The following is an 18,033-nucleotide window of genomic DNA, read 5'->3' as shown; positions in this document are numbered from 1 at the left end:
TTGAGGACACTTTTTCAGCAACAGTCAAAGATTAAAAAAAATCTAAATAAACCCAGAAGTCAATGTGTCAACACCTTGATCAACAAACACCTTTGGCCTGGATTTCCTCAACTTGCCCTTTCTGAAAAATCTCTAGCACAGACTATTATCCTCATTAGATTAAAAGTTGGTTTAAACTTAATGTCATAATATGTACATTTATATTAACACTTGGGTGAAGAAGTTGCCAATGACATCTTGACGCAAGTCAATTCCTTCCTCTTCACCACTATCATCTTCATTTGCCTTTGCACCATCCTCACCAGGTGGCTCACTATTCTCCATCCTCTGCAATGTACGGGATATTCCTTTACCAGGCTATGTTGTGCAACATGCAGCAGGTTTTGGTGATTTGGCACACCTTATAGGGTAAGTAGCGGAGGGCTCCACCAGTCTTATCCAGACAGCGAAATCTGGCCTCTAGCAGCCCAAAAGCCACACTGGCCTCCGTGTTTGTCCATGCGCCTCATTGAAGCGGATTTCCCCAGGCGTTATTGGATTACTCAGCGGTGCATACAACCATAGTTGGTTAGGATAAGCTGGATAACCTATATGGAAGATAAACAAAATATGTAACACAATTTCAGATTATTCAACTTGAAGTTACCCAAACAATATTGTGACAGATTGTACTTACCAACAAGCCACCTAAGGTCCAAGTTGTGACAATTGCCGGGGTATGCTGCTGTTCCGTAGTACGAAGGAATCATGGGTTGATTTGTGGAAAAAAGCACAGGCAGTTGTGATGTAGAAATCAGGTAAGCAGACAACTTGCACATTGACTTAATGGAAGTTCTTCCAATACCGGTAGACTTGTTCCCTGGCGTGTGGTGGCTCTAAGGCAATATGTGTGCCATCAATTACATGTGGTAGGCGACCCACATTATAAAATTTGCCCTTCACATTAGCAAAATCTGCATGTTGTGGAAACTGGATGAAGATGTTGATGTGTCTTAAGTTAGTTGTGACATTCCACAAAATACTGCCACACTGTATTCGAATGATCCTGTGGCCACAAAATGAAGTACTGCCATACGTTTGACAATTGGTGTAATAGCTGTTGGATTTCTATTGTGAGGCAGAAGATCTGGCTCTAGCTGATGACATAAATCCAGAGTAGTTTGCCTATTCAATGTTTTTTTTATAAGATCCCATTCTGTCATGGTAGCAAGGTGTGGAATAGTTGGTTCACTTGAGGTTGTCATCTCCTCACTCTCCCTGGGTTTATATGTCTGCAATGAAAATTTATCAAAATTTGTAAACATTTTGAATTTTTTAAAATAAATAACACAAATATAATGTTTTGCTAAAATATATATATGGTTTATTGTAATATTGACATCCTTTCTTAAAAAATAAAATATTTTAACGGTCTATTGTTTAAAAGACAAGAATGCCTAAATAACACATGTTAAATGTATTTACACATTATTATTTTTTTACAGCCAAAATACCGTTAACTGAAGTGAAAACAACATTGCGCAACTATGGCATTTCACCACAGTGACGCACAATATAAATGTTTATATTTAAATTAACAAGATACATTAGCATTTTGTATATGTAAACAAACCATTTTGAGTGGTGGTGACACACTAAACAGTCACAAACACAAGATCTGATCATCTAAAATGATGGGTGCCTGACCTTGCCGTGAGAACCTTTGAAATTGGATGACCATGGTGGAAGTTGACCAGGTAGTGGGTGTAAAACCACACAACGGACATAGGCTAACGTGTGTGACAGCAACGTACTAAAGTTAATGGCTGTGTTCATCTCCGTTGACGATAGAGTACGTCGAGTACATGTACGCGGCGTTTCGAAAAAATCTTTGTTGCCTCCTAATACTGCAGTCAACAAGACATCTTCAACTTTTGCTGCTGTTTCCGACCTCTGGGAGCCGCGATGCCAGAAGGAGCAGGTGACAGGGCCCCAGCCTTCTCGTCACAGCAGCTGGAATTGCTGACAATGGAGGTCTTGTCTCTGTACACAAACCTCTATGGCTCGCCAGAGGAACAAGTACATGTTTAAAATGTATTTGTAAATCTGTCCAACTGTTTTGTTTTAATACACAGGTTAGCATGTCCCTTTAAGTTCCTGTGTGAAGTGTAGTGATTGAAGTGAAAGATCATTTATTTTTCACATTACATAAAACAATGGTGTGAATCTTCAAGCCCTTTATGTTTAGAGAAAACAACAGCATTAGTATGTGTTGTGTGTTTTAAGGCCTACATTTTATGTGGTCTGTAATTTGAGATATATATATATATATATATATGTATATGTATGAATTTCATGTAAAATGTAGAAATTTCACATCATGTAAATCTTGTTAAGGCTACTAGAAAAGATGCACTAAGAAATGGAGGGGCGTAGACATTGACTAACATCAGGAGTTCCCCATTCAGGAGGCCCTTAACAGCCATACACTTCCCCCATTGATCTGACCAGTGGAATTGAAAAAACATAAAACAATCTTAAAATATACAGCTTGGAAGGATCCAGTGCAAGTGTGTGCTAGTATAGACAGTTCCCTCTTCTGGCAGGTGATTAATAAGCCCTTTTCAGGTCTCGCCTACGCAGTGCGGATGCGCTGTATAGGCAAAGGACCTTTTCAGCCAAAAACATGCACGCGTTCCATTGCCTTCAATGGCAACGCGTGCACGTTTGGCCATTCACTTGCGGGAGCGAGCTTTGGCAGCAACATATGTTTTCTCACTCCCGCAAGAGAAGTGCAGGCCCTCTCCTCTCTCCCCTCCCCCTGCTGCCTCCTTTCAGCGTGAGGCACCCGCGCTTGTTCTAATGAGCTTTATCTTTCACTATGCCTTTAGTGTGGCCGCAAGCTCTTTTTATATGTAGCAGCTTAACAAGTATGTGCTAGCATCTGCCGCCAGATATGCCAAAATCTGTAAACACTAAAAGCAAACTGTATTTCTAAAATTGAGCCTCTGTTTATAAATCACCCCCCTCCCGCTGTCAAGTACTTGTTTACAATTGCTTTTTCACTATAAAATGGAATGGGCAGGGCTCAGTAAGAAGAGCGTTACCTCTTACACTGTGAACAGGCTGGCCCACCTCCACATAGCAGCTGTTGCACATGTTTAAATAAATTGTGTACTCTTGAGCACAGAAGACCCTCCCAACAAAGGAGGGCGCCTTACAAATGCAAAAAAAGTGGACACGGGGCAGAAAGGCATTACGTGCTTATCAGCTTCAAAGCTATCATCTGTATAAAAAGCGAATGGAAAAGATTTTTCAGATTGCAACAAAGGACAGCGCCGGAATACAAGCCATCTGCTTCATTACCATGCAGGTATATATAAACTACTCTATCCCAGCTTTAATGAGGCGCACTGAACTAATCCCCTCCAAATGGCCAACTCTGAGGCTTACTGAGCCACAATAGAGGTCTGCGCTGGTGGGCACTTCAATCCCGCCATAAATGATAGTGATGATGAACGGTTTGAAATGTTTTTCAGCCCCTCTGTTAACCAAAGCCCCATGGTCTCTCTCTCTCTCTCTCTTTCTGTCTCTCTATTCTCTCACACTCTCTCGCTCGCCCTCTCTCTCTGGTCTATCTACCTGCCGCTCTCTCTCTATTCTCTGCCTTGTGTCCCTCTAGTCTCTCTCTCAGGTCTGTCACTCTGTCTCACTCTCTTTGTAGTCACTTTCTAATCCCCCCTCTCGCTCCATGCCTTCTTCTCTCAGTTTCTCCCTCTCTCTTAATCTCTTTTCTCTTATTTTCTCCACTACCTCTTTTTAACCTTTTCTCTCCTCATCTCGCTCCGTCTTTTTCTGCATACTCTTATCTCTTTCTTCCTATTCGGCCTCTTCTCGTTTTTGAATCAATTGTTGCTATAGCTCACTCTCTCTTTTATTCTCACCTTCCCCTCTCTTTTTTTCTCATTCCTGTCTGTCTCCTCTCTTCCTCGCTCAACCATTCTCTGTCCTCTCCCCTTTTCTTCCCACTCTTGTTCCATGCCTGCCTCGCTCTCTTCTCTTTTCTCTCTTTAATTTCTTTTGCTCTCTTTCCTGTCCCATTTATTCTGAGTCACATACAGGTATTAGTACCTAATTAGAGAGCCAGTGTTTCCAGGCAAGTGACATCTGTATGTCAAACTATTCTGTATTTTCAGTCCGGTTTCTAGTGATGTTTACTACTTTCTGTCAGTTTCTATATAGCCTGAACTCAACTGGATAGATTTGGAGTGCTTTACAAGATCAACACTTATATTATAGAAGGGCACTTTAACTTTGCTTTAGGCGCGTGGAGATTGAGTGACTTGCCAAAGATCACAGGGTGTTAAACCAACGTCGGGACTCCAACCCAGTTCCAAAAGCGGCAGCTGTAGCCCTTAAGCCATATGTCATCCCCACCATTTTCCTGTTAAGCTCTCAATTTGCACACTATTCTCCCCCTTTCACCTGCACGCTTTACCCATCCCAAAGCACTTAATCGCAACTAACTAAACTTATAAGGTCCCAAATGCGAGACCTATTGGCTATGCCAATGCTTGTTTATAAATGGTAACAGTCCCGCTTCATGCCATCATATTTCAGTGGACAAATGGATAGAACATTTTGAAGGGGTCTATAACTGCATGCCTGTTTCAACAAGGGGCGTAGTGGGAGGGCCTGTGACAAGGACCTCCAACCTTGATTTTACATTAGCTGAAGTTATTCAGGGTATTCTAGCTCTGTCAGGAAATAAAGCCCCTGGGCCTGATGGTACTCCCCCTGATTGGTTTATTGATGATATTAAGATTTGGGGGCCAGCTTGACAATTGCTCTAATTGCAGCAGTGAGAGGGGGCTTGCCGCCCTCATGGTTTGCCTCCGTAATAGTCCCTGTATTTAAGATAAGTGGTAGAGATAATCTTCAATGCTATCAGCCAATATCCTTGATTGATGCTGTTGTAAAGGTCCTGGGTAGAGTGCTATTAGGGAGGTTAATACAGTGGGTGGATGAAAACAATATAATTTTTGAACTGTAATATCCTTTTAGGCCAGGTAAGTACATAATTGATCAATGCCTGAATTGATATATGATTACTCTTAAGTACACCGTAGCCCGGTCTGAGTCGATTCATCTGCCTTTTATGGACCTTAAATCCGCCTTTGACAGGGTCAATTGAAATAAGCTATGGAGTATGCTCCTTTGGATAGGGGTGAATCCTGATATTTTGTACTATTTAAGTGTTTTGAATGCAAATACCTCGGCTTCTGTTCTGCATACTCAGGGTTTGGCCTGTACCTGTACAACCCCTCAGCATGGGATGACTCCTGGTGGCCCGCGTCACTGGGGACAACCCCTGCACCCACCAACCACGCACGCAACCTGGGAGTCATCCTTGTCTCGAAACTCACCTTGACCAAACAAGTCAACCCTGTCTCCTCCACCTGCTCCAACACCCCCCGTATGCTCGCAAGATCTACAGATGGATCCCGACAGACACAGGGAAAACAGTCACCCAGGCCCTAGTCAGCAGCAGACTCGACTATGGAAACGCCCTCTACGCCGGCGCCCCGACCAAGCTCATCAACAGACTACAAAGAATCCAGAATGCCTCTGCACGCCTGATCCTCAACGTCTCGTGCCGCAATCACATCACCCCCATCTCAGGAACCTGCACTGGCTCCCTGTCGACAAAAGAATCTCCTTCAAGCTCCTGATCCACGCACACAAGGCACTCCACAAGACAGGCCCAGCCTACCTCAACAGTTGACTCTCCTTCTACGTACCCAACAGGAAACTCCGCTCCACAGACCTCTCCCTGGCCACCGTCCCATGCATCCGTAGAACCACAGCCGGAGGCAGATCCTTCTCCCACCGCGCTGCCACAACCTAGAACACCCTCCCCCTCATCCTACGACAAACCGTAGACCTTCTAACCTTCAGGAGACAACTCAAGACCTGGCTGTTCGACCATTAGCAAAAGCACCCCCCTTCTCCCCTCCCTCGGTGCCTTGGAACCCTTGCAGGTATGTAGTGCGCTCTAAAAATTGCTTGATTGATTGATTGATTGATACTGCTACTTATCACAATAGAGGGTGTCAGAATGCTTTACATTATGTGTGCACATTATACTTTGACACTTAATCAAATTAGTGTGTAAATCAATGTACAGGGTGTGTTACATAGGACGGTGAGGGTTACAAGGTGTAGGAGTCTAATATACCACAGGTCCATAGCTCACTGTGCTGTCTTAGAAGAATTACAATTTATGAACTGTAAGTAAAAAAGGATCTCTGTGTTAAAAGCAGTAACCCACTTACCTATCTACATATAATACAAATCTGTAATCTGCAGGTTGCATGACGTGCTTTGCAGGAGACATATTAACCTTCTATGCTACTGATTCAAAAATGGGAAACACAGTTCTCTCCAGCAAATGTGTTAACCACCAGAGTTATTTTACCATTATTTTATTCCCTGAAATGTACTAATCACACTAAAAAAGGCCAAGAACGATCGAGGCATAACAACGTGCAGATCGGCGATTATGGCAGCCCTAAACCCAACAGACACCCGTTTGAACTGCCTATTAATAAAGTTCCTTTTGGCTCATGTTCAAGCTTTGAAATGTAACCTGGTACCCTGCCTAAAAAAGGGAAATAGGATGGCGGCCTTTGCGGAAGAGGGCTCTCTCGAACTTAACAAAGAATAGTACCAGAACTCTGGGAATCATATTTCACATGGATCAACAAAAGTCTCTTGATCGATTTTTTAACTTGTATATTATGTACAACAAAACGTTCATATTTTAAAAAATAAGAAAATACTTGCACTAGATTCAGAATGTTTTAGGATTCAACGAAAGAGAATGTAGCCAAACATTAAGAGCTTCAACCGCAGTACTTGATTTTACAAAATGTATTGTTATGGTTTTAATTAACTGAAACAATAAACTTTTCTTACTGTTACTAATCACACAAAGATTTTGGCAGCAGGTGTCTTAACCCCATAAGATATTTTAAAATGCAGAATTTGCAACCAATTGAGAAGCACACATTTACTGCCACGTTTTCCCTTGTTGCCAGTTTCTTTATTGCAGTTTAAAAAAAAAAAAAAAAGTATAAATTCAGACCCAGATTTTGTGTGGGGTACTTTTGTGGCACAATCCTGGTGAAAAATCTAATTTGTTAAATCTCGTAATATGCTTAAATGTACTCATGATAGACCTGATAAACATATGTGTGAGGTCTCAAGTTTTTATATCACTTCTTGTGATGTCCCGCGCCATGATGTCACTTACATACTACCTAATTTAGTTAATCCCCCAATTATTTTAGGACTTGTGCGCCTCTTAACATGCACGCCCCACTTTAAGCTGTAGCTGTAAGAGACTCCGAACAGTCTAAGGAATAGTTAAAAACACAGTCTACTTGAAGCCATCACAATTTACCTGAAGTTAACGCACGCATTCTTCTTTTATAGCAAACGTAATACTAAATGTAAAAGCATTTGTTAGTTATTTGAGAGTTAAATGAATCTGAGTCCCTAAATCCACATAACCCTCACGAATTCAGTTTTTTCTTACCTACACCTAGAAATTCATGGCCTGAAATGAGGTACCAGCTAGGTACTCTGGTCTTCGACCTCGGGGAAAGGATTACGCAAACGCGTCCTTCCCTCTTTCCGCCCACCCTTCCTCTCTCCACGGGCACTTTAATTCCGAGCCCCGTCGAGTGAGGGAAGCAGAAGCAGGCGGGAGGGTCAGAGAGCAACAGAGGAACGTACGAGGGAGAGAGAAAGAGGTGAGAGAGCGGGAGACGCGCAGAGGAACACAGCGCACTGAGGCCCGGCGCACAGAAGACACGGCATGATCATGAAGACGCTCGTGGGGGCGGCGCTGGGGCTGATGATGCTCTTCATCCTCGGCAGTAAGTATTGTATCTTTGCATGCCCCCGACACCCACCCCTGCCCCGTCGAGCTGGCTCTCTAAAGAGGGACTAAAAACACCAAACAGCTTCCCCAGCCCTGGCTGGAGTCCCCTCCTCCCGTAACAAAGGAGAGCAACTTTGACGTCCAGCAAATAATGGACATGAAAATCACCGAGGCTGGTGTTATATACCCTATGATGTATATATACCACGCGCCAAGTCAAGGCGCTTTCTAAACGGCGGTGAGATCGCAGTGTAGCTCATAGTGAGTATAGGGCCGCCTCGAGGCGTCCTTACCAGCACTTGACACGTTAGATTAATTTATATAATTCTGGTGAATATATTTTTTATTTGTCATCTAGGTCGGTAATTCTTTGTAATTCTGCTTTGCTTATTCTACCTCGCCAGGTGTTCTTTTGTGACCTCGTCTTTCTGTACCGGGGTCTCTATTCTGTTACCTCGGGCTCCCTTTAAATGGCCGTGTGCTCTGAATCTTCTAACCTGAATTTGGAACCTGTACTTTGGGGGACAAGATCTTGAGAGCGTAGGGTGTGCTTGGGCACCTTTGACCGGATACACACACGCATGGGCATGGGTTTGCTACAGCAATTTATATTTATACTAATATTATAAAGAGAGAGCCCAAACCTTTGAGGCGGGTAATCTCAGGAACCACAGCACCAATCACAACACCCAATACAGCATTGGAAAGGGCAGAAGGACATAGACTATACAGATGCCCACCATATACATTTGAAAGGTAAAAGAACCTTACCAGCAAAGTAGTCCCTTGTGGGCGTGGGTGGGGCGCGGAATGGCGACAAAAAAAAAGTGTTCCTTAAACGTGTGCGTTGTGCTGGGGGCGAGTGCTGGGGCATGAACAAGGCCAATGGGCGCCGCAATTGCAATTGCGCGGCAGCAAGGGGTGTGGCCAATGGGCGCGACAACTGGCAACAATCGCGCTGCACATCCCCCCCCCCCCAAAAAAAAGCGTGCCCTGAGGGCGTGTGGAAAACAAACGTGTGCGTTGGGCCGGGGGCGTGGCCGAGGCCAATGGGTGCGGCAATTGACGGGAGCAAGGGGCGTGGCCAATGGGCGTGGCAATTGCTGGGGCTTAGGCGGGGGCAGACGCGACTGATCGTGCCTGCGGGGACAATAACTGCACAGTATCCTGCGCGCTGTCAGCCAGCCAACTCTCCGCATAAAGGACCGTGCCTGCGGGGACACTAACTGCAGCGCCTCCTGCGCGCTGTCACACACTCAACTCTCTGCATAAACGAATTGACACCAGGCACACAACATCAACCAGGGCTGAGGCTGGGCGACTAAGCGCGCCTGCTGCGACACTAACCATTGAACTGACTGCACTTCCCCACACGCGCAGCGTCTCCAGCGCGCGCTGTCACCCACTCAACTCTCTGCATCAACAACTTTACACCACAAGCACAACATCAAACAAAACTGGAGCCGGGCCTCAAGCGGGCGATGACGCGATTCAGCGTGCCTGCTGGGACACAAAATTTACAACTGGATGCACTTTCACAAACGCTTACCTACGGAAGTGGAGTACATACACACTAGAGACACTTCATGCTAAAAATGTTCTCTACCGCGAGATTTTAAAATAAATTTCCCTTGCCTATTACACACATTCTATTTCATACCCGGACAACGTCGGGACGGGCTGCTAGTTTACTTATATAGCGCTTGAATCGACCCCCGCAGGGGTATCTCTGCGCTTAGGACGGACCGTGAGGATGTATTGCAGCTGTAGTTGAATCAGGCGTAAAAAAAAATAGTTTTAAGCAGCTTCCTGAATTGTAGGTGATCAGTGCATTGTCTCAAAATTACTGCAAGCTTGTTCCAGTATTGGGGGCCAAGGTGGGAGAGAGCTCTTCCTCCTAATCTAGCCTTCCTTACTCGAGGTACCACAAGAAGATGTTTAGCACCCGAGCGAAGAGATCTGGAAGGTAGATACGGTGTAAATTTCTCCGAAAGATAAGAAGGGCCTAAATTAAACAGTGACTTGTGTATAATGCAGCAGATTTTGAATCTTACCCATTGGCAGATAGGGAGCCAATGCAGCTGCATAAGAAGAAGGAGGGAAGGAAACCTAGGAGGAGCATTGAGGACCAATCGCTCCGCCGTGATCTGGACTACCTGCAGTCTGCTGAGCAAGGCATCATTGGCGGATATCAGCAGGCCTTTACAGTAGTCCTTACGGCTTAATACAAGTGCCTGAGTTAAAGTTTTCCGGGTTGAGTCAGGAAGCAAAGGGAAGACTCGATGGAGCAGGCCTATTGTGTGAAAACAGGAGCTGGCTGTATGGTCAGCATGCTCCTTCAAAGTAAGGGCTTGGTCCAAACGGATACCTAGGTTTTTAACCGTCAGCTTGGGAGAAGTAAGTAAGTAAGAAAGTAAGTAAGTTTTTTTTATTTGCACAATTAATTAAAATCATTGCAAAGTGCACTCACACAAGTGACCGTTGCATAGTGAAAAGAAAAAAAGGTACACAGATCAATTGCGAACACAGGGGAATTGGAAATTAAAAGACAGATGATCATGTCACTGAAGGGGAAACAGACGCAGACTAGGTCAAAAGACAAAGTTGGGGGAATTAATTTCTGAGATAAACTTAACAAAACGTGCCGCCAACTGCGGGGAGTCGCCCCTCATGCAAGCGTCTAATGCTTCTTGGCAAGTCCTGATGTTTAGAAGCAGCCAAATTGGACGCAGCCAAAAGTTTCTTTGAGCCTGGAGTTTTCGGCATATGCACAGGATATGAATAAGGTTTTCATCGTCCAGCTTGCAAAAGCGACACTGCGATGATACTTCTTTCTTGTATCCTTGCCCAAACTTGTAGGCCATCAGCGGAATTAGGCCGAATCGAAAACGCATTAGTTGGAGTTTTGTGTGGACTTTCGTAGAAGATGCAAGGTAGGACGGAAGGGTTTTTGGGGTGTATAATTTGGAGACCCAAGGGCCATGGGAGAGCTGGGCGACACGTTGCTCGTCAGAGTCGCTTGATAGAATTTTAGCTTGTTTGGTTAAGAGTTTTGTTTTCACATCGATAGGGACGGGAGATAACCATATGTCCTTCGCTTTGAGGGATTCAAGGCATGATGACAGATATTTGCTCCAGGAGGTTTTGTGGTTACTGAAGACTGACCATAAACAGCTCTTTAAGGTGTAAGGGCTAGCGTGCTTGGTCTTTAAGCAATAGCTGATGTAACGTGCGCTCATTATCCATCTCTGGGAGGACAGTAAGAATTTGTTCTGGATTTGGGCGTGAGCAGTTGAAGTTGGTAGTCGAAAGACCCTGCGGTAGCAAAACGATTGAGCTCTGTCCAACCAATTATTCATTTTGTCTTTAAATGATATTGCACCAAAGGAGATTGTGGGAAGAAATTTTGCTGAAATCAGCTTTATTAGTGGTACTAGGTCCTGGGAGTGCAGAGCACTTTTCGTTCTTATAAAGGCCCCTTCCAGGGAGCGAGCAACAGCCTGCATTTCAGTTATATGTGCAGAGGCTCTCCCTTTGTGGTCGATCCACACTCCCAGATACTTATAGGTGGAAACAGTTTCCAATCTCTTCCCTTCAACGAGCCACGTGATTTTTTTAGTTTTTCCGGAAGATATTGTCATTGCTTTAGTTTTTGACACATTTATCTTGAGCATATTGGTGGTGCAATACTGGACAAGGGAATCGAATAGTCTTTGAAGATCCACCTGGGTTTGATCTAGCAGGATGGTGTCATCAGCATATTGGAGAGTTTGGATCTTTTTTAACTCTATTCCTGGAGGGAAAGCACGGATGCGTGACAGCCATTCTGGAAGATCCGCGAGGTACAGATTGAATAGCATTGGTGCAAGGGTGCACCCTTGTTTTAAACCTCTGGTGGTATAGATTTTGTTGGAGGTCGACCAGCTTGATGTAACTCGCACTTTTACCCATGTGTCAGTATGTAGGGCGATTATTGCTTTCAACAGCGACTGTGGAATGCCCCATCTTGCAAGTTTTTCCCATAATTTTGGCCGACTTACGCTGTCGAAAGCTTTGCGAAAGTCAATGAACCCCAGATGGAGAGCCTTTCCTTTTGAGGCTAGGGTGGATTCCATCAGATGGGCAATACATATCAGGTTGTCCTCGATGTGGCACCCTCTTTGGAAACCAGTTTGGGTGAAGGGGACCAAGTTGTTGTTTTCAGCCCATTCGGTGAGTGCTGTTAATAGGATGCTAGCATATGCCTTCCCCTCCACATCTAAAAGGGCTATCATCCGATAGTTATCGGGGTTGGAACGCAAGCCTTTTTTGTGGAAGGGGACGAGGAGCGATCCTTGCCAAGACTCTGGGATGGGGCCACCCAAAATTGCGGCCTCGTAGAGGGGGGTCAGAATCTGGGCCCATTTTCTGGCGAAGGCTTTGAAAACTTGGGTCGGGATGCCGTTTGGACCAGGGGCGCCGCCCGAGCGCATTTTCTTTATTATTCTGGTTATATCGTCCGTTAGTGTGTTGATGAGGACTGTTGTTCCGTCTTGATTAGTTAGTTGATCAAAGATGGCCGGGCTATTAGCACTCTGACCGTCTGGTGCAGAGTAAAGCGCTGTGACGTAGGACTCCCACTCCGCTGGGGAGATGTTAGTTGCGGTAGGAGGTTTAGTTGTTTGAGTAGCCTTATTGACCGAGTTCCAGAATTTCCTTTGATCTTTAGACTTTATAATCTCAAAGGCTGCTGCCCAATGCTGTTCTTCTTCCAATTTCTTTTGATTAAAGCGAGCCTTCCTGTAAGCTTTTCGTGCAGCGTTTATGTCCTCCTTCAGAAGGTTATGATCACTTTCATTGTAGACAGTTGTTCGTTGGAGCTTATTTAATTTACTTTTGGCAGTGGTTGTGAGTTGTTCTTGCACTAAGAGAGTTGTCGAGGTCGGGATGTCCTTTGAGCGGGTGTTTAAAGGTTTTGAGGTGAAGTGGTCTCTTAAGTTGGTCAGTATAGATTCCCAAGTAGGGGCCGTCACATGGCTAATGTCAGCCAGGAGCCCTCTAGTCATAAGCTTGTCCACTTTCGCTTCAATTGCGTCCTGGTTTCTTTCTGACCATCGGAGTTTCTTCACACTCTGTAGGCTAGATGCCGCCCCTATCGGATTTATGGTTGGACGTTGAGGGGGGCCCAAGGCAATGCTGCATGTTAGAATGGCGTGATCGCTATCTGGAGAGGGCGTTACCAGGAATTGGCGTACCAGGTGGAAGTCCGTTGATGTTATCCATACATAATCTAGGGTGGCCATTCGGAAGAAGGATGAATGTGAGTATGCCGCCGGTCGATCAGTGGCGATCCTTCCATTAAGAGTACGCAAACCAAGATGGTTCAGTTTTGTTGCCAATTGTATTCCTTTCGCATCCTTTCGGTGGTACTGGAATTTTGTCTCCGGGATTGCCCACATTGCGTTGAGAGATGTTATTTGAGAGGATCGGGCTGGGTCGGTTTTCATTAGGTTTACATTAAAGTCACCCATTATCAGCTTGGGAGAAGGACAGGGACCCAGATCGATCGGCAATCATTCTGGCGCCATTGGAAAGGAGCTTCTACGAAGAGCATTATCTCTGTTTTCCCCACATTACACTGGGGGAAATTGCTCTTCATCCAGTGAGAGATAGCTCTCATACTGTTAGAAAAGGCCAACTGCACAGAAGGAGTAAATTTGTCGAATGGAAAGAGCAACTGGGTATCATCGGCATAGGATATGGGGGTGAACCCAGGCATCCTCAGAAGATTGGCCAACAGAGCGATATAGATGTTAAACAGTGTAGAGCTCAAACATGAGCCCTACAGAACTCTCTTGGACAGTTCAATCGGAGCCGAATGATACCCAATCTGCACCCTAGTGTTGCTAGTGTCTAGGGTCTCACAACACGAGCTAGTAAGAGGTCCACGTCACAAAGAATTACAATGATTTTCTTAGGATCACAAGATGCAATGTGCTGTAGCGAGAGCTGGGATTGGAACTCAAGTGTCTTGATTCCACAGCTAACAATTAAGCCACTAGACAACATCCCTCGGAGGGCACATCTCACCCAAAGTGGACTGTTTACTCCATCATAACAGTCACTGTTTCCGGTGTTGGGCTGTTTTGCTATAAATAACAGCTAACAGGTGTGTGAATCAAATGTCAGTAAAAGAAAACCAAGACTACAATGACCAAAATGCATGAAGTCACCCCCGCTATTACATCTATAATACATCTTAATCTAGTCACTAAACCACATCTCATTCTAACTACTAGACCACGTCACAACCAAACCCTAATGGTCTCGCACATCTCAACCTACCACTAAATCACATCAGTTTAGCCAATAATCACATCTCAACATAAACACCACACCACATCCCAACGTATCCACTTAACTACAACTCAAGAAGTTAAGAGGAGTGGTTGTGGCCTTACAGCCAGAGGTGTCGACTTTAGAACTGGGGAACCAGGTTTGAGTGTTGGCCCAGCTTCTTGTGAGTCTGGGCAAATCACTCAATCTCCCGGTGCCTACCAAAAACTTCATGTGTCCTTGTGTAAAATAACTGGTGCTCATGTAAAGCGCTCCAATACCTTCGGCCCAAGTTCGTGCTATATAAAGCTGCAAAATAAAAAAGAGAGAGACCATAGATAATCTCAGCTGATAAACCACATCATACCTTAAGCATAGACCAAATCGTGCTTTAACCAGTAAACTACATCTTAATATCACTAGACCACCCATCACCTCAACCGCTGGACCACAGCTCACATTAATCATCTGATCAAAGCTCACCTTACCTACGTGTTCACAACACACCATCGTCTCACAACCGCAGGTCCCCATAACCATTTACCCGTATCTCAAATCTCATCTTAACCAGATCACATCTTACCATCAACACATCTCATCATTTTTTCTTTTAAAACATACTTTATTAAGTTTTCATAAGATGCTCATATACTTCTCGTATAGATTCATACACAATACAGTGATCTTGCAACACTTGTCTGATAGTTGTGCCCATAGCATGACTTTGCCTCGCCTCGCCTCGCCTAAACTTGCTTAGTCCATCAGTCTGTGCAACGCGAGGAGCGAGGCCTTTCCTATAGCAAGAGTCATGTCCCAGTTGACCTGAGGTATAGGCCTGCAGGGCTGAATCGTGTTGCACCTTGCTTATGCAAGCACTGTCAGCATCTATTCTTCAGGGCAGAGAACAAAGAAAACCGTCCCACCCACAACTCAACTCCCCCCCCCCCCGGACCCCACTCCTGACCCCACTTCCCCCCTCCCCTCAGACATGTCGCTTCCCTAACAGCATACTGATTGCTCATTATGTGTTCCGCACACTCCATTCGAGTCCTATGACAATAGTCCACATCTCTTCTGAGAGGATGCATCCACCTCCTCGATCTCCCCACCCATTCTCTCACCTCACCACTTGCTGCTGCGGACTCATGTAGTAAAGAGGGCGGAAAGATCAGTCATCATCGTCAGTCGGGTTTTTGAGCAGATCTACCATCGCCACCCAGGTTCTCGCTGAGTCCCACAATTTGTCATTGTCGGTCCTCCGAGCTAGTTGAAGCCGGAGTGTCCACTCGCAGTCTGCCCACTTAATAAAGTCTCATAGCCAGCGCGCAGCACTGGGGGCCGTGACCGCCTTACAATGGCTAGTGATTTCACGCTTGGCTAGGACTAACCCCAAGTCCAGGAACTTACTGGTGATTTTGTTGCGGGAAGTATGGGGAAACCAGTGTAACAGGCACACCCCTGGAGTATGCTGCAAGTCCCTCTCCGTCACCTCTGTCAATTTGGCCAGTACCTCTCCCCAATATCCCTGAAGCAATGGACAATCCCAGAACTTGTGCATGAATGCTGCACCTTCCAGTCTGCATTGTGAGCAGGTAGCGTGGGAGCCAAAGAACTCATTAATTTTGTGAGGAGTGAGATACGCCCGATGAAACACATAGAATTGGATGAGTTGGAATCTCGCGTTTCGTGAACACTTCCAGGCCCGTTCCATTAGCATTTCCCAGGGTTTATCCTCTATAGGCGTTCCCAGGTCAGTCTCCCACTTAGCATGCAGTTCCTCTAGAGGAGTCCTCAAGCCCTGCGTCAACCTGCGATATAAACACATCACCGCCTTGATCCTACCTGCGGAGGTGACCACATATTGACAAGAGAGGAAGACCCGTGGTTCCTCCAACCCTTTTTTCCAGTGCTTGCGCACAGCGGCCGTCACGCCAGCGTGTACGAGAAAGTCCTGAGCAGGCAGTTCGTGCCTCTGCATGAGATCTTGAAATGGTAGAAATGTGCCATCTTCGTACAGATCTCCAATGGAGGAGATCCCCAGCTCCTCCCACTCATGTAAAGGCTGCCAGTCTCCTCCGTGGGGATCTCCATACAGAACCACACCGGAACCTCGGGGGCATATGCTGGACTCCTTTTATTGCGTCGCAGAGCCCTATACCAACATTGCCTCAAGACCCAGAGCTCCCTGGACATCTCTCTTTCATGCACCGGAAGCTGTAACAAAATCCGAATCAAGTGGCGAAGCCCCAGGTCCCCGTCTCTCTGGTCTGCCTCCGTTCCCAGCTTCCCTGCCAACCGTTGTGTGAACCATTGAAACTGGGCCGCATGGTAGTAAGCCTCGAAATCAGGCGCTGCAAAGCCCCCTTCCCGTCTTGGGCGCATCATGGTAGGCAGAGCCACTCTCCGTCTTCCCGTTCCCCACAAGAAGCTCGAAACCATGGAGTTGAGTTGGGCGAAGCACTTTCCAGGTATCCAAAGCGGCAGGGTAACAAAATAATAAAGTAAACGGGGGAGGGTTACCATTTTTAGTAATGCCACACGTCCCGCAACCGATAAAGGCAGAGAAGCCCAGAAGTCAAGGTTACTCTTGGTGGTACGCAGGGCCTGCCCTATGTTACCCTCAAATAAATCAGCTGCCTCATGGTAAATTCTAACCCCCAGATACGGTAAACAACTACCCTCCCATCTCACATCGACCCCCTCGGGAGGATCACCACACTCCCCACGCATCGGGAACAGACAGGTCTTGGCCCAATTGAGTTTGAGCCCTGCAACCCGCCCCAGTCTCTCCAGCAAATCCCGGGCTCCCCGGAGCTCATCAGTAGCATTGGCGAGGAACATCAACAAATCGTCGGCGTATTGGGCAATATAGTGCATCTGACCCATCCCCTCTAGACCCCTATAATGTCCCCCTGTCTGTGCACGGGTCGCCATCGGCTCCATTGCCAGGGCGAACAGGAGGGGAGACAGCGGGCAGCCCTGTCTCGTCCCTCTGCCCACGTCACAAGCAGCCGAAATTGCACCCCCGTCCGAACCCTGGCCGTCGAGCGGGAGTAGAGAATCTTCGTCCATGCCACAAACCCCTCACCTAAGCCAAAGGCCCTCAGAACTCGAAACCGGTATGGCCACTCTAGACTATCGAAGGCCTTTTTTTATGTCTACGGACAGTACAAATGCCTCATTGTCTCCTGCACCCGCTTCATGTAGTAACTGACAAAGCCTCCGAATGTTCATGGCCGTGTTTTGGGTAGGGATGAACCTAGACTGGTCTCCGTGCACCAGAGTTGTCATGTGCACCACCAGGCGACTGGCCAAAATACCGCTCAGTATCTTATAATCGATATTTAACATCGCCAGGGGTCGATACGCGGTTCGGTCCCACTCCGGTTTACCCGGTTTAAGGAGCGGTACGATCACTGCCTCCCTCGTCGAAGCAGGCAGATAGCCCACCTGCTTTGAACGGTTATAAAGAGACACTAGCTGCGGACCCAGCACGTCAATGTAAGTGACGTAGAACTCCGAGGGTAGTCCGTCTGTACCTTGGGTTTTATTCTTGGCCATACGCTTGAGAGCTCCCCTGAGCTCGTTCAATTCTACGGGTAGACCCAGATGGTCCGCCTCAGCTGCCTCGATCTGAGGTAACTCTATATCAAGAAAATCCCCTTCCTCCAGCTCCCTAGGGTCAAATGGGCTACGATAAAGGGTGGAATAGTAATCCAGGAATTGCGCGTTAATGGCCTGCTGCCCATAGTGGATTGTTCCCCCCCCTCTTCCCGTATTTCAAGGATCGG

The 18,033-nt window shown here is 46.1% G+C and overlaps 1 protein-coding gene across 2 annotated transcripts in view; it reads left to right on the top strand.

Moving 5' to 3' along the window:
* Positions 1-7,709: 7,709 nt before the first annotated feature.
* Positions 7,710-18,033, top strand: part of LOC144756261 (complement factor B-like) — a 457,893-nt gene continuing 447,569 nt past the window's right edge. The window contains exon 1 of one of the 2 annotated variants that reach the window (XM_078645904.1): positions 7,710-7,922. In XM_078645904.1, the coding sequence (XP_078502030.1) occupies positions 7,862-7,922 (61 nt within the window). In that variant the 5' untranslated portion in view covers positions 7,710-7,861. The remainder of the gene's footprint in view (positions 7,923-18,033) is intronic. The other variant, XM_078645906.1, reaches the window with a different exon arrangement.

This window comes from Lissotriton helveticus, chromosome 5_1, assembly GCF_964261635.1.
Source record: "Lissotriton helveticus chromosome 5_1, aLisHel1.1, whole genome shotgun sequence".
NCBI classification, from domain to species: Eukaryota; Metazoa; Chordata; class Amphibia; order Caudata; family Salamandridae; genus Lissotriton; species Lissotriton helveticus.
Note: the sequence above shows the minus strand (reverse complement) of the source record. Positions and strands in the feature narration are given on the sequence as shown.